Consider the following 16,830-nt stretch of genomic DNA (forward strand, 5'->3'; position numbering starts at 1 on the left):
GCCAATTAAAATGGCGCCCCTAACCGTAAACTGGTGTATTAGTTGTATACGCAGAGGGTCCCTCAAATCAGTTGTCCACCCCGAGTATCTCTAATCGCAGTCCACCACCTTGATTCCATTGCGTGGGATGCACTCGGATGTAACGTGCTCTTACTGGTTTAGGAAAAAGTATCGTCAATAAAGAAGACCCATCGAAGTTCCCTGGATATGTCTGCAAAAAAGTCAAAACGAGGATACATTCCTTTAAATAACAACTAAAGATGAACTCCAACGAGTCCGGGTGGCTAGCAGGTATTTCATAGCTACTGTTAAAACATATTTTCGAAATGTTTTGAAAGAAGAGAATAGAACTAAACATGTTCATGTCAAAAATCGCCGTAGAACAGGGAATATCGGGTGCCGGAATATCATTTTTTTCTTTAGAAAAACTATTTTTCAGGAGGATATTTCGTATGCGTTTGATTCCATTACAAATACAGTCAGACACGAAGTCAGAAAACAGAATACAGGCAAATACTCGGAAAATAGGGGAAAACGCACATTAAATATAGTGCCCTCATCGTTTATTACGAAGCACGTTGTACAAAAGCCATGAGGAAAATATGTCAACGACAACCTGTGGTTGAAAACAATTTTGAATAAATCTATGGATACACATATTTCATACGTCTGCCATTTGGAAGGTTCCTAACATGACTAACCCTTCATGGGATTTGAAGATAGTTGAACCACAGCAATATTTTACAAAAATCTATATCGTCAATATGTTGAATTGACTGCAAAAGATTTCCCCCATGCACGCTGCCTCGCATCAAACTTGTGAGGGTGCTATTTTTACTGAACGTAATTAGCTGTTTTCCAAGTACATGTAATTTGCCTGTATTCGGTTTTCGGAGTTTGTGTCTGACTGGTATAACTCGCGCTGTAGCCATAAATGCCACCATACTCGGGTATCAATTTACTCCTCCGTTTCGGAGCTATATAGGTTTTTAGAACAAGTGCAAACTTTGATTTTCTACACTCAGATTGAAGAAAAAGAATAGAGAGACGCACACCTTTCTCCTTCTTCTGCTGCTTCTTCTCATATTGCTCCGATTGTCTCATTTTCGCTCGCGTGAACATTGCCAGCACAAACCACTGACCTCTACCTCCTGAACGGATCATCGCCCATTCCCATTCACTATACGTTACGTACTAAAAGGCTGTATTGTCTGACCGTTCATGAATATTCATGTTTTTGCTAAACTCGGCAAAATGTTTGCTTTTACTAAATGGAAAAATTACGGTGGGGGGTTGGATGAAATGGACATAATGAAATAGGCAGAAGTGATCTATGATAATTCATGCTTTTTATGTTTCGTGTGCTCGACCTATAATCTTCGAATCGCTTGGTAAACCGAGTCCAAAGTTAGACTCGTTTCACATGTGTATTGTAGGCAATGACGAGCTTGTAAACTATTTTGAAAAATTACGGTGGGTGAACTTTCAAAAGGCAATGAGACATTAGGGCTCCAATGAAAGAGCTAGTGATAACGTACGTCGGGGTGGATGTGCTTTTCGTTTAAACAACAAATGAATTTTTAATGATTTAAAAAAAAAAAACGTCCATAGGCTAACATGTTAGGCTGCTGACTCTGATCATGCTCTGACGATAGGGGGCGTTGTGAAATGAGACTAACCGGAGCCATATGTTTCACGGGGTGTTTTTGCAAAAAAACAAAAATGGAAAGTAGTTGATTTGGACATGGAATATTCTTATTTTATCTTCTTCTTCAGCTATGCGATGCAAATAATTTATTTTTAAAATTCAATGCATATTAACTCATTTCTATGAGCATAGATGGATTCACATATCAGACAAAAACTAATAGCGACCGCCCCACCCTGTATTGCTATAACAAAAAAAATAGCCTGCTAATGTCTGAAAATCTGGATTCACCAAATCAATCATTTAAAAACATCATTACGGTGATTATGAATACTCACTTTGCGCGATCCGCATTCTCTTTCCAATGCAAAGGTCCATACATTGTTGTCTAATGAATAGGAAATCAGGAAAGCTGTATACCGTCGGGGGCCATTAGGGCTGCCTTGAGTTATGACACCGGTAACATTGCAATCCTTTCCTAAGTCGACCTGGGATATGATTCAAACAGAGTAGGTTTTAGAAAAATTGAACTAATCCCATAAACTATTTTGGAAAAGATCGACAATCTCACTATTTTATGCAAATGTTAAAGAAGTGCCACTGTATACATGTACATTATGTATATTTATATATATATATATATATATATATATATGTATATATATTTATATATTATATTGCATGGAAGTACAACGTACAATCGATCAGACAGTTTTCAGTCAAGTTCTTAAACTGTTGTCAAATGTCTCTCCAGTGAAAGGGTAAGGTCAGTTTTTTGTTCACCCTTTAACACAACAAAGTTTTTTAAATAATTTTTTTAATGTTCATATTTGTCAAAAAGTAAGGGGGGGGGGTTATCCTCCGATACCCACACATTAACAAAATCTGAGGGGGGGGTTACCCCCCCCCCCCCCCGTCTGCGTACGCGCCTGATTACCCGTGAGCCTTATGTCGATCGACGGGGATTTCAAACATGATAACATTTACAACTGGTAAAAGCCCCAGTTACCATGGTTACACAAGCCTTTTTCAAAGATGAGACTGCAAACTGAAAAACTATGGAGTCAGTCAAAGCCCTTGACTTTGGCCAGGCGCTAACAACAAGATCTGACAAACATCCAATTTTGGAAGAATTGCCAATACCATTTGATGTGATCATTCAAACGTTTACATTCTTAATGATCGGGGCTCTCAATAGTCACATGATTAATACACATTCTAACTTTCAATCAATTTCAAGCTTTCTTCGAAGAAGAAAAGCTAAATCGGCTCAAACTCGCATTGACGTCAGATCAAAGGTGCGATTGTTTACGATTTCATGCCGGCCCGGGTTTCTACTCTGGATAAAACGCTAACATTCACTTTAATTCCGGTTGTAGGTATCCTTATCAGTGTATGGAACATAAATATGGAAGATATTCACATTGTATAGATTTCCATATCTAATATAATCAGAATTTCTTCGCAAAGTTTATGACAGGAGGATCGTAAAGTGTGGAATGGGCTTAGAAAGTGTTATGTTATTCAGTTGTATTGTCTGGTACGGGAGGTGTAGGAAGAAAGACCTTTTCAAACTCCAGAGAATCACCAAACAAGCAGGGAAGATCACCAGTGAAATTCAGAATTTGAATGTCGCATGCGAGTCCAACATTATTCTAGAACTAAAACAAATTATGAAAACGAAAATCATCCCGTCTTTCCATACTATGTTTTTATGCGTTCTGGTAAACGACTTCGTTCAATGAACTGTCGTACTCAACGTTTTCTAAATTCCTTTGTTCCTTTCTCGATCCGCAAATACAATCAAAATGCTACCTGAATTATGTGTTCTTCTTTATTTCTGTAATGTTATTTTCGTTACGTTTCCGGGCTATCTCATTCACTCGAACATAAAAAAATAATTTATTTATTTTCTTTTATAATAACGTAGGAAAACTTTCTATCAAGCAATATTCTAAAGAATTGTCTATGTCAAACTATACGATTTATTATGTATGTAAACTTTAATATTTTGATTCTTTGTACGTTTGTAAAATGTGAGCAAAGCAAATTTCCAATATTGGACAATAAATTGAAAATAAAATACTGTAGTACATTAATTTTGTTATCACTAAGCGGTACATCACCTTCATCCATCTATTTTGATCACTTTGAGCTTGATCACTTATGGACGCAACCCACACGCCACCGGATACACCATCCATGCCGATGGCATTCAGCCTCCCGCCATATGGATCTGATGAATAGGTGAGACTACTGTTTGGTATCCTTCCATCTTCGACCCCAAGCCCCTTTCCGAGGACAGGAGGGGTGCAGCCCAGCTGAACACCGTGGTTCATAGATGCTGTCAATACCAAAGAGATGATTACATAATTATGACAAATAATAAATTATCATAATTACCACTAATGCTATAATTACTGATGCTACTACTTTTTTTTTTTATCCCCCCCAAAAAATTGCAACGACTCAGCCAGCCGCTAAATAAGCGGGGGAGGGGGGGGGGGGGGTGGCCTCCTGGTACCGCGCCTGGTCCTTTCATTCATTTCGACAGGTGTAGTTTCGGGGATCACGCGATTGGTGGAGAAATCGTGCTCTGTGTTGACGCGTACTCGCGGGGTGGTGTGTGTGTGTGTGTGGGGGGGGGGGGGGGGGGTGATTAAAGAACAAATATGTAAAAACGGACAGAATCCGGACTACTTCTTTCCAGGAACCATTCGAACCTGGAAATTACTTCTACCATCCCCGGCATCAGTGCCTTAAAAGGACGTCGCACGAAGCAGGCCACTATGTCGTTGTGCACATCTAAAAGTCCCTAGTATCCCACTTCCGAGGACCAGGAACAAAACAGTTTCAGATTCAGATTCAATGGCACATTGTAAATCACTTGAAACATCAACACTTTTTTAAACTTACCTATGATTTCATTGAGAGGTCCGTACCCGTAGAGCTCCAGCCGAAGAGCGATCCCATAGTAGCTGTATGGTGTGATCCGAACTGAGCTTGCCAACATTGGTACCACGAAGGCATTGGTCACTGCGGGTTCTAGGTCATAACTTCCTGGGAACATCTATTGATATTTTATTCATCTCAGGTATCAAGTGTCTACATAATCCATTATTTGATTTGATTTAATAATAATAATAATTACAGTAATGATAATGACAATTACAATAAAGAATAAAATTGATGATGATAATGATAGTAATAACAATAGAAACAAAAAGAAGAAGAATTTCGATTTTCCAAGGAAAGCTCCATAAAACACCAACGCTGTTCCTCCTTAGGACCCCGCATTTACTTTGATTTAATCCGGTATCATCATAGGCCTAATCACGATTTTGAGACATATTCATTCCATAATTAACGTGCAACAAGAAAGTAATATAGTCGTTGTCACACGAAAATAAGATAATTGAGGAAAAAAACGAATCATTGTTAACCAAAATGATTAAATTGAAACGGAGGGACATGATGTAACAAAACACATGCGACTGCGTCTCCTATATTTCTCCGCCCTAAATTCATTGTAGGAAATATAAGGAATTATTCTTGACATATTACGATGAAAAATAAAAAAATAAAACTGTAATACAATGTCAATCGACAATCGGAGAACTCACATCACCCCCATTCTCAAAACTCTTCAATGGCTCCCGGTATGTGACCGAATCATTTTTAAGTTGTTGTTGCTAGTTTTCCATTCCTTGGATGACTTTGCTCCTTCCTACGATATCAAGTTGATTGTTAAGTATAAGCCCACAAGACATCTTCGTTCATCTCAATCCTCCTTATTAGTTGTCCCTAAGACGCGCAGTTTTTGGGAAGATTTTTCTCATTCTGGTCTGTCCCTTTGGATTAAGCTGCCACTTAATATTCGTAACTTAACTGCCCTCCATGGCTTCAAAGTTGCTCTAAAAGCCCATCTCTTTCTAAACAGTGCTATTTAATTATTTAAATGTACCGGTAGCGTAACAATTTGTGTTGTCTTAGTTTATTTTATTTTAGTTAAGAAAGTGATATGTTTGTGATTGTAATATGTACAGCGCCATGAGCGTCAGAGCCTGGCGGATACCGGCGCTATATAAATATTCATATTATTATATGATCTTGACCTATTAGCCCAAAAATGTATTTGGATCATTTTCCTATATTAATACAGTCACCATGTTTAGATTTTGCGATACCAAGGCTAAAAAAAAGTAATTTCAGAAATTTACCTATGTGACCTTTGACCTATTTACCTTAAATCTAATGTTTGAGGCTAATACCACGAATGGTGTTTAAGATATCGCGATAACAAGGATACAACCTGTATGACCTTTGAACCTTCGAACTAAAAATGAGCATTCAAGGAATTGCTTCCGAACGGGTAACCATTTACTGCACCTGGGTTGAGAGCGGCAAATGTAGATAGAAATCTTGCCAGAGGATATAAGTGCCGCAGAGGGACTCGAACCGCAAACCAAGGGATTCACAGTCCAGCGACGTACCAACTAGACCATGAGACCAAAACTGTTTTGCGATTGTTTGTATCCCCTCTCTGTACTACATATTCATGTATGTGTTGTTGGAATGTATAATAAATGCAAATTAAATAAGAAAACAAAGGACTTTTTATAACCGATTCAAGTTCATTTCATTCAAGTCTGATCAATGTAATTGAGGAGCTGATGTGAAACATGCATTAATTCAAACGGGTTGGTTGTTCTATACTTATTTTTCAACAAGAGATTGTTTACAAGAAGACAATCGAAGATGTAGCCTACCTGGATTTTTTGGGAATACACGTCGACATAGTCATACCGATCCCCACTGCTTGTGCCAAATGAGATAGTGTATGACGTAGTCCAAAAATACGGCGGTTGGCTTCCTTGAATGGCGATGCCCGTTACTACACAGCTTGATTCAAACTGGACGTCGACCCACCTCGGGTTTGCCGCATTCGGGACCCAAGCAGACGGGCCGTTAAGACGGGCATGCTGAGTGCAATAAGATGTCGAATTAATACAACCAGAAGAGGTAATAGCAGAGTCAGGAATAGTGCCTCTTTCAAGTCCAAGTGGATCACCGAGTGGATTACACATGAGTTCTGAACGTAAAATATAAAGGACAAAAACATCGAGTTTTAGCCTCGAAGGATGGGTATTATTACAGATATCGTTACCTCTTTTTTGTTTTAAAGTTTTTTTTCTTCTTTATTCAGATTCTCATGTACAAAATGATAAAGAGGTACATAATTGTTCTTACAGTATAAACATAGTACATTTTCACATACATTATAAACACAGACATATTTGCAATAATAATTTTCATAAGTTTCCAAACTAATGTTGTACATATTCAATAAAGTATACAAATTGTAATACAATACATCACTGCTGTAATGTATTTTTCAATTGCGCCATCTTTCGGTGAAGGCGTATACAGGGCTACATAATTATGGAGCGATTTCTTCTTCCTGTACCCAAGCATCATCACGCGCCCGTCACGCAGTTGGTGAAGCATTGTGGGACATGGCTGTCGACACATGGGGATATTTTGAGCAGCAGATGGCAGTATACGTAAATCTGAAGCACTGTCGGTAAAATATATCATTATTGTCCCGGTCATCGGATTCATGCTTGTACTCCCACAATGTATGCACATTATTCACTCCCTGGGGATCATTCCAGCAAGGCAGCATGTTGAAGACGCTTTAACAATGTTCAGCAAATGACTTTCGTATCTTATCCTACCTGATACAAATTTAACAACCAGGCCGAGTATACGGCATCTGCAAGCATCTTCAGTATTCAAGGAGGCAGATTATTTTGAAGAAGAAGAAGAAGAAGAAGTGAGAAGCGATGTAGATTTTTAAATTCTTGCTTTAGGACTTCAGGACCGCCATGCCGGGGATCGAACCCATGGCCTATGCATTTCCAATCAGATTTTTAAACCACTTGACCACTATGAGGCTTACTCACCCGGACAGCAGACGACTGCTATGTTCTCCTCATTCACAGTCTCCATCGTTTCATTGTGCCAGCAGTCGGTAATATTTGTGGTATTAGGTGGACATATCACTGCTGCAGCTTCGACATTGGCGTCTATGGACGAGGCATTGTATTGCACTCCGCTTACAGTGGCAAACGCGCCTTATGAAACCAAGTATAAAATAGAAATTCATGAATATACATCGCTGAATTTTCATATATGGTTAAACTTTTCATCCAAAATAATGCGATAGATATCATTATGGCCACGTATCCGCAATAACTTGTCATTACTTAGCACAGCAATTTAGTTCAAGGCATTAAGCCAAGAGATACCTTCAATACAAAATTATTAAACGATATTCTGCGGGTTATCATCAAGTTTTAAAAACCTACAACATACACAAGAGAGGGAGAAAAGAGCCGTTATGTTAAGTCTAAACATGCCACTCAGAAAATACTGTGCCAGATTGTATTTATCATGTGATAGGTCAGACTGTTCGTAGTGCAACATTAATCTGTACCAGTGTTAAAATAGTTTTTATTGAGCTACTGACGACTTGAAAATTCATAATTTTGCAAAGCCATACTAACGTTCCACAAAGCAATCATTATGGCAAAGGGTGCATTCGTGTGGCAAATGGGAGATCGTGCATTGAGGTTAACAAAGAAATCGAAGTTGTCTCTGAATGTAGAGCAATCCAGCCGTATCTCGAAATTAATGGTTTATGTTTTTTAGTGGTTATGTCTATGGTTATTCATCCAAACAAGCAAATTGTACAATTCGCCATTTGATGTGAATTTTTTCTAACAGGCATACCTTCAAACCCGAGATATCGACAGATCAGGTCAGATGAGTTTTTGTTCCAGTGCTCTTGGTGAATCGGCATGAACTTGGTAGGATTGGTGCGAGTTGTGAAAACGATTCGTCCTTCATTTTGGTTTCCTCCAACGAGTTTTAAGGTGTGGATGAATGCATCTGGAAAGGCAATTACATTTTTTTAAAATCAATCTAAGACAATCTTAATAGCCTTGTCCCATCACTTACTCAGCTGAGGTTACTGAAATGCATTAAAGGTAATACAAAGTTTTGGTATGGGGTCATGAATTTTGGTTCAAATAAACATATTGGAAGCATATGCGATCCTACAATATTCAGTGATCGTTGTCGCGGTTGAAATCGAGTATAAAGTTATGAAATTGTAAATAATAAACTCTTTATCTTGTATAGGTCCCTCTCAAGTTCTAATTAAGCTATAAAACAATGTAGTCTTGACTAAAATCGACCAATTAGCTATTCCCGTTGGGAAATTCTATATCACAAATGCATATTCTGAGTCAGACTTTCATCGTCGCAGCTACCATTGTACGGCTCTAAGTGCTATTTGAAATGTACCAAAATTTACCGGGAGCACCGGTACATTTTTATATTTAATTTTTCTCGAAAGCAAAAGTGTTTTAGGGGCTAAATTTTCTAGAGCTTATAATAAATCCACAAGGGCATCCAAATATATCAAAATTGTAAAGAATCACCATCAACCCAATTTTCAAAATTTACCAAAACTTGGTATTACCTTTATTACTACAATGGCGTATTCCACTAATGACGTCTGTGAGATATACGAAAAATGTTTGGAAAAATGTCCTTGCTTTGATTTATCTAAAGTCTTTGTGATCATGTTAGAAAAACAAAAGTTACAGAGTTACAGAGAAATAGGTTCTTGAATGTCACAAAACGAAAAATCCTTTCTCCAAAAGTTGAAAACGAGGCGTCATTTATGACTGACGTAGGACTGAGTCAGCGACTGATGTGATCTTTGACGGACCCCGTCAAAAAAGGAAGGAACTTGCTAACTGTAAGATCAATATTTAGACTTCAGACCTTAGAAATAATTAGAATAGAATCACCACCCAAAGAGCGTCAAGGGATATAACATTTTTGTAGAAAGGAACCGTTTTCCTTTGCATATTTTTTATTTCCCCTTGCTGTTCTTTTATTTTATCCCAATTTTTCCTTGTGAAACAACGGGGGCGGCATTCCCAGAAGCCCCCCGCCCCGAATATTACACTTACCATACTCGCACCTGTCACCACGGTAGCCATCTAAGCAGGAGGTGCAGTTAAATCCTGTATCGGTCTCCTCACAAGTTCCTCCGTGAAGACAAGGACCAGAGAGACAAGCTCAATTTGAAATGAATACGAGAAGGGAACAAAAGTTAATCGGCTAGGAAGGGCCCCTGTTTCATATTTTTTTTAAATAAAAAAACAAGTGTGACATCTCTATAACGAATTATACAACAGCAAATCAGCTGCATTGATTTCAGTAGCGTATAACAGTCACCAGGGGCGGCGATTTCTTTTCATGACCGGGGGGATACGAAATACGAGGCACCGGGGAGCAGTTGCGTAAAATGGGGGGGGGGGGGGGGGGGAGAAAAAGGACTCCTTTGTTTTCATAGATCGTTGATGGATGAGGGTGTTTTTGCTGCATTAAAGTTAATACACAGTTTGGGGAATATTTCAACAGGATCGGATCATGAAATTAAAATTTGCATTACCATTGTGAAACCTAGTGTTAGAACACTCAACTCTAAACAAAAAATATGCTCTAAACCGCTTTGGATTTGGAAAAAATAAAATAGAAATAGAAATTTGAATTTACCGGTGCTCCCGGTTAATTTGGTTTCGCTCCCTCTCAGTTCGAAAATGTTGTCCATATTTACTTGAATCTCTCTCTCTCTAACAATTTGTGTATAAGGGATTTTACAGATAGCACATGGTACAAATGACCCCAAATATCCACAGATCTTTTACACATGGAGAAGTTCCACTTTGAGCATATTAGAATAATAATTGCCGAAGTCCTAGATGTGCTTCATGAATACCTTTTGTTTGCCCTCTTGAAAAGAATACTTCCACCTGCGTATCATAGAATGTACCGTTGGTGCATAAATGAATAATGTTACATAACTTTCATGAGCGCATAACCAGTATTAATCTCTCTGGGTTTTACCTTTTTGGTACAAATGACCTTTATCTGCCCATGCGCAGATTTTATCTGTAAACTCCCTTATTGGATAAAATATAGCTCATGAACCCATTCAGGAATGCTCTTTCCTATCGTTCTCTAATAAAATCTAGATTGTGATTATGTTACACCTTACTATAGCGAGCGAGCATGCAGCATGGTCGAGTGGATACGTCAATATTCAATATACTTGGTCATAGCTGTTACTAATTGTGGAAATCTGGAAGGGATATAGTCAAATACTTCAAATCCCCTTCCTCACGTTGATTCGCCTGTGTCTGCCATTTGAGGATCTGGCCATTTGAGGAAACATTTATCTACATTTGCCACACTCTATCCTTGTGAAGGAAATATGAACCTGTCGTAGGATAAATTCCTCAGAATGCTCGAGCACGGTCATGGCAGTGGTGATAAAGTAACGTGTCAGACATGAACGCTATACAAGACCCCACTGTTATTATTATTATAAATATTATAATAATTATATATATATATATATATATATATATATATATATATATATAGGTTCTTGTTCATTCTCGCCCTGTCTCTCTCTCTTGTCAATCTTTCCCCACACTGTAAAAAAGAATTTGCTCATTGGTAATTTTTACGTATTTTTTCCATGTAGAATTTACTTGAAAACATTAGTTTTGCCACTTACGCACTAAATTCAAGTCTTGCTAACTCAAACTTTCAATTTAGTAGAACATACGTGGAATATTTAAGTAAAATCAAATACATAAGAACTTTAAGTAATTTCAGCTTGTATTAATTTAGTAATTTTAACTCAAAATCAGAAATGATACGTATTACTCAAACAATTTATGTTGATTATTCTTATCTTTTTAAAGTAAGGACCGATGCAGTGCGTAATAGAAATATTTACATAATTTATGAATATTCATTAAGACCAAATTAAACTCTTTTTTAAATAAAACAATTCTTTTTTGTGGTTGAATGAAAATTTAAGGACTTTAAAACATTTACTAATTCTTTTAAAATGGCTAAGCAAAGACAAGACAATTTTTAATTGTTACCCAGTTCAAAACAAATAAAAACTTGATATTTCAGGAAATTGTCAACCAATTTATCTTTTAAGATGCTACGATCAAGTATATATAAAATTTGGAGCCTTTCAATATGTGTCGAATTGAAGCGTATGTAATAGTTTGTGATGGTGGTATATATATATATATATATATATACGGTTAAATTAAATCTTAAATAGAAGTAGTGTTTAATAGTGATTAGTGATTAATCTTGAATAGAAGTAGTGAATGATTAGTGGATGTTACTTGTTAGATTAGATGGGTACCAAATCGTGCAATATGTAATCCTATCATAGCTTTTTTTTTAATTATCTAAAATGATTACAATACTTAAATTATTTACGTTAATGTAACTCGATTTAACTGAGTAAAAATTTATTCAGCAAAATAAGTAAATTCTACTTAAGATGCCGTAGGTAATATCTACTTAATAAAAATAAGGCAATCATTTTCCTCAATTTTATTGAGTTATTTCGACTATTATTTTTTTACAGTGCATTCTCTCTCTTTCTCACTTTCTTGCTCTCTGTCTCTCTCCAATCCCTCTCACTCAACTTTTCAACCCTTTTTTCTCTTACCAGGCCCCCCCCCTAAATTTTACCTCGCGTTAGCTCGTGTTCGTGCTTTGTTCCGCGGGCGTTTAGATCTACTTGTACAGTGAACACAGGACGACACGAGGTAACCTCCGAATGTTACCTCGCGTTTTTCATAGATCTAAACGTGGTATTATTTAACATTTGAATTACCCGATTTAAAAATCTATTGCACGGATAGTGAATTTGAATGAACGGATTTTTAATTTTGAAAGCTGATTCAACACTACGAGTGCAACTTGCACGAATTTGAATGCTCGGTATATGAAGTTGAATTGAAAAAAAGTGTGAAATCGGCCGCAAAACCTTTATTTTCGTTATTATCATTTTTATTTTTATTATCATTATCATTATTTGCTGTTTGGCAATTCTCTTGTAGATGAGTAATACAAAGAAACTATAAAGAATCATAGCACAAATTAAACAATAGTCGTCGGTTATACGTGAATATTGACAATATTTAAAACGGAAGATAGCATAAAAAGTATTTTACAGCAATAACCTATCGGCGAACATTTGATTAGAAAATAGCTTGCATGCATGGCAGCATTCGCACTTCTCAATTTGGGTAACTTTGCATCAGATTCTTTTAAAAAAATCCTTGATTTAGCCCATGTTGCAATCTTAAGTATAAACCTTTAGGTCATACACGAATCCCATGATTTTTACAAGCCGATCGCCTGTCTGATTATCAAGATATCTTTGATTGGAAATAGAAATTGAAAGAATCGTTTTCCTAACGGTTTTTATGACACTACAGTCTATTGGAAAAATGAGTACGGTAAAACCGGTCACTCAAAGAATGTTTTACTCTTTTGGGGCACTTTATGATCATTTTGAAGCGCAATTTTTTTAGGGCTTCAATATAACACCATATCACAAACTGATAACACGTAGGGCCATGCACCTCAGATTTAACATTGTTAAACGATGCCTTCAAATAATACACCCCCTCCATTTTTTTTCTGTCATCCAAGTAATTATTAATTCGTCATGTTTGTTTTAATCTTATTATGTTAATATGATCATTTTTGTGATTTCTTTTGTATATAATTGTCGTTTACTTGTTGAGTTCAATTTTTGTTCACGACCTTGCTAAAAAGCAGCTTCTAGCTGATAGCAGGCTTTTTATCCGTGGTTACATAAATAAAATGCAAAAATACACACAAAGTCGTTCCTCAAAGCGTAGCTGTATTCAGAACAATGAAAATTTATCCTTATCTTTATTAATTGAAAAATAAAGCACGCATCGCCAAACATTTTCATCAATTCTGTTAGCTTACTGATGCAATACATGCTTAACGTGCTACACGGGCTGGAATTCTCTAAGTGAAGTTGAGATGACGATCTGCCCAACCCCGACCTTTAATAGTGATAAGCTTAAAAAGCCGCTGGCAGGTAATTAATCACGATATTGTCAAGGTATACTCAACAAATTACTTTGAAAATTAAAATGCAGTTTCTTTTGTCATGTGCACACAAAAGATAACGATTTTCTATTATGTCTTTTTAAATTCGATTACTTCGATTATCCTGATGCATGTTTTGATAAATTGTCTGCTACATGGTTATCTTCTCGTTGATATTTACTTTTAATTTAAAGAGAAGGTCGAGTTTTGGGAAGAGATAAACGATAGTTTGTGCGCATTATCATTGTTATTATGCAAGTGTGGAAGAACACCAGAAATAAAATGTTCCCTGAAAAGCATGGCTCTTCAATCGCCTTTAATATTCTAAATATGGCATGTAACAGTATACAAATCGGGACGGATTTTCATGCCACATGTTCGTCTAGTCCCATACACATCTTTCTGTGTACAGCGCTTGTAACTTTACCAAGATTGTGCCAAATTTTCTTATCATTTTGATGATTCCAGAACCTTGCAGTACACACCAATACTTATATGCTAGATAATCAACCTTTTCTGATCGATCCCACACGGTTTCTTACACAATGCAATCGCATGACCAGAACTGTTCTTTCCCTTTAAGTTGTCAAGTATAACATGAAGTAAATCATGAAGGATGTAACGCTAACGGTAATCAATCGTCAACCCTTCATATCTATATGACACACTGTATTACTAAATTGAGATCATTTATTTTCACGGAAACATTGATCAATTTGGTAGTGTCCTCGGCGTCATTCTTACCCGGCTTGGCACAATAGAAATGTGTAAGGCCTTCAACAGCATCGGTATCTGGTAGATGGTTCGACAACCAAGTTAGATCCGGTGGTACAAGTTTGGGAAGGTACTGTACTACCTCACCGTCATCTAATGTGACCGTTGGGCACGAATTAATAGTCGTGTGCGGACAATGGTTGTCGTTAATTTCCAACGATGCGACAATTGCTGGGAAAATGAAGGGGAAGAGTGAGAAATGTTGTATTTCATCAGCTCGACGTTACCAAAATAAAAACCTTAACTGATACAAAAGGTTAGATAACTAGTACACCGCGTATAGGTTAGATATTGCTTCGTCTTGGATCGTCAGTTTTTAGTATGTATCAATTTACTTTTTCATCCATCCGCTATGGGAACAATTGAATCAAAGTAAATATATAGCGCATCTTCTTTATGAATATGCTCTTCTGCGCTGTGATGAAGACAAAACTCCCAACAATGTTACTTTACCGACACACATTTATAATAAAAAATGCTATTCAAAAGCTCCTGAAACAAATCCGTTTTGACAAAACTTTGAAGACAGCAACAAATGAGACTTTACTGATGTCTGTCTAGTAGTAGGTTATTCTAGAGCTTCGGAGCGGCACAGCTGAAAGCACAATCTCCAAGAGTTACTTTTGTTTTTGCGTCAGTAAAGTAACTTTTGAAGCATCTTGTCTTGTGTACTTCGCAAGTTACGCATATGGCTCCGTTTAGTCTCATTTCACAACGCCCCCTATCGTCAGAGCATGATCTGAGTCGGCAGCCTAACATGTTAGCCTATGGACGTTTTTTAAAAAAATCGTTAAAAATTCATTTTTTGTTTAAACGAAAAGCACATCCACCCCGACGTACGTTATCACTAGCTCTTTCATTGGAGCCCTCATGTCTCATTGACTTTTGAAAGTTCACCCACCGTAATTTTTCAAAATAGGTTGCAAGCTCGTCATTGCCTATAATACACATGTGAAACAAGTCTAACTTTGGACTCAGTTTACCAAGCGATTTGAAGATTATAGGTCGAGCACACGAAAAATAAAAAGCATGAATTATCATAGATCACTTCTGCCTATTTCATTTTGTCTATTTCATCCAACCCCCCACCGTAATTTTTCTATTTAGTAAAAGCAAACATTTTGCCGAGTTTAGCAAAACATGAATATTCATGAACGGTCAGACAATACAGCCTTTTAGTACGTAACGTATAGTGAATGGGAATGGGCGATGATCCGTTCAGGAGGTAGAGGTCAGTGGTTTGTGCTGGCAATGTTCACGCGAGCGAAAATGAGACAATCGGAGCAATATGTGCATATTAATGAGATTCGAAAGATGATGATCCATACAAATAATTTGGGGCTTGACCATTCAACACTTTGTAAACAACTAAGTTTGAATGCTATTCTTTGCCTAATTGGCAACCAATATAATTTGATTAAAACACGTGTAATATGGGAACATTTTGAGGAATTAAACCCAAGTCTTTCACATTAATCACTCTGCAACTTGATTATTTGTGAATCTGCCAAGCCATAAATATACAAATTGAATTTGATATAGAGTCACAAATATGGTCACAAGGAAATCTATTTTTCTGAAGAAATATTATAAAGAACGAAGGTGTGAGAATTAACAATAGGCTGGCTAACTTTATTCCATCGGGTCTTCGCGTCGGGTCGGGTTGTCGTTTCGGGTTTACACGAATTTTTGTCAATATTCACGCCCTACTTGCCGTAGTTTCGTGTGTGACTTTGGGAGAATACAGTCCTCTTATCACTAAAGTGTTGTTTCCTGTTATTAACACGACACCTTTCAAAACCAAATCTACAAAAACTCGCTTCTCGACCCGACCCTTTTTTATACGAGATAAATAAACACAAGATTTTCAACAACGAAAAATTAGGGTGGTTAGAGATCGTTAATTAATCATTTTATTGGCATTTTTCACATGTAAAATAATTGAACTTCCATTAACGAACGTTTAACAAAGACTGCATTCAATTAACCGGACTTTTCGTGACACTCCATTCTCCTACGTAATCGTATAACAACGTCATGTGCCCCTCGACCCCCCTCCTCTTCCCGGCTGCTATCGACTAAAGCATTTGATATTTGGCCTTTGCATTTATCTTGATTCTTTTATTTAACTTCATCATTGAAGTTTTCAAATATATATATATGTATTTTTTTCTTCATTTGTCATATTTCATGTAAGTCAATTTTATCGTAAACTACTACTCTTGTTTGAATTGTTTGTATTTGATTTTTGATTATGTGCAGAAACATCTGCGAACAAAAATATTTGGGGGCACATTTTTAAAAAAAGTTCGTGTAACTCGACAATCTGATCTGTCGAGATTATGAGGGGGTGT

The 16,830-nt window shown here is 36.9% G+C and overlaps 1 protein-coding gene across 1 annotated transcript; it reads right to left on the bottom strand.

Annotated features, from left to right (window-relative positions):
• On the bottom strand, nucleotides 1-9,958 carry LOC105442365 (lactadherin-like). The gene is made up of 8 exons (XM_011674406.2): nucleotides 9,697-9,958; nucleotides 8,444-8,602; nucleotides 7,615-7,785; nucleotides 6,418-6,740; nucleotides 4,565-4,718; nucleotides 3,775-3,992; nucleotides 1,987-2,136; nucleotides 1-211 (listed from the first exon to the last, which is right to left on the bottom strand). Exons 2-8 carry the CDS (start codon nucleotides 8,511-8,513, stop codon nucleotides 68-70), a joined length of 1,230 nt encoding a protein of 409 aa, XP_011672708.2. The 5' UTR covers nucleotides 8,514-8,602; nucleotides 9,697-9,958; the 3' UTR covers nucleotides 1-67.
• Nucleotides 9,959-16,830: the final 6,872 nt, after the last annotated feature.

Source organism: Strongylocentrotus purpuratus, unplaced genomic scaffold, assembly GCF_000002235.5.
Source record: "Strongylocentrotus purpuratus isolate Spur 01 unplaced genomic scaffold, Spur_5.0 spur5_scaffold_13, whole genome shotgun sequence".
Lineage (NCBI taxonomy): Eukaryota > Metazoa > Echinodermata > Echinoidea > Camarodonta > Strongylocentrotidae > Strongylocentrotus > Strongylocentrotus purpuratus.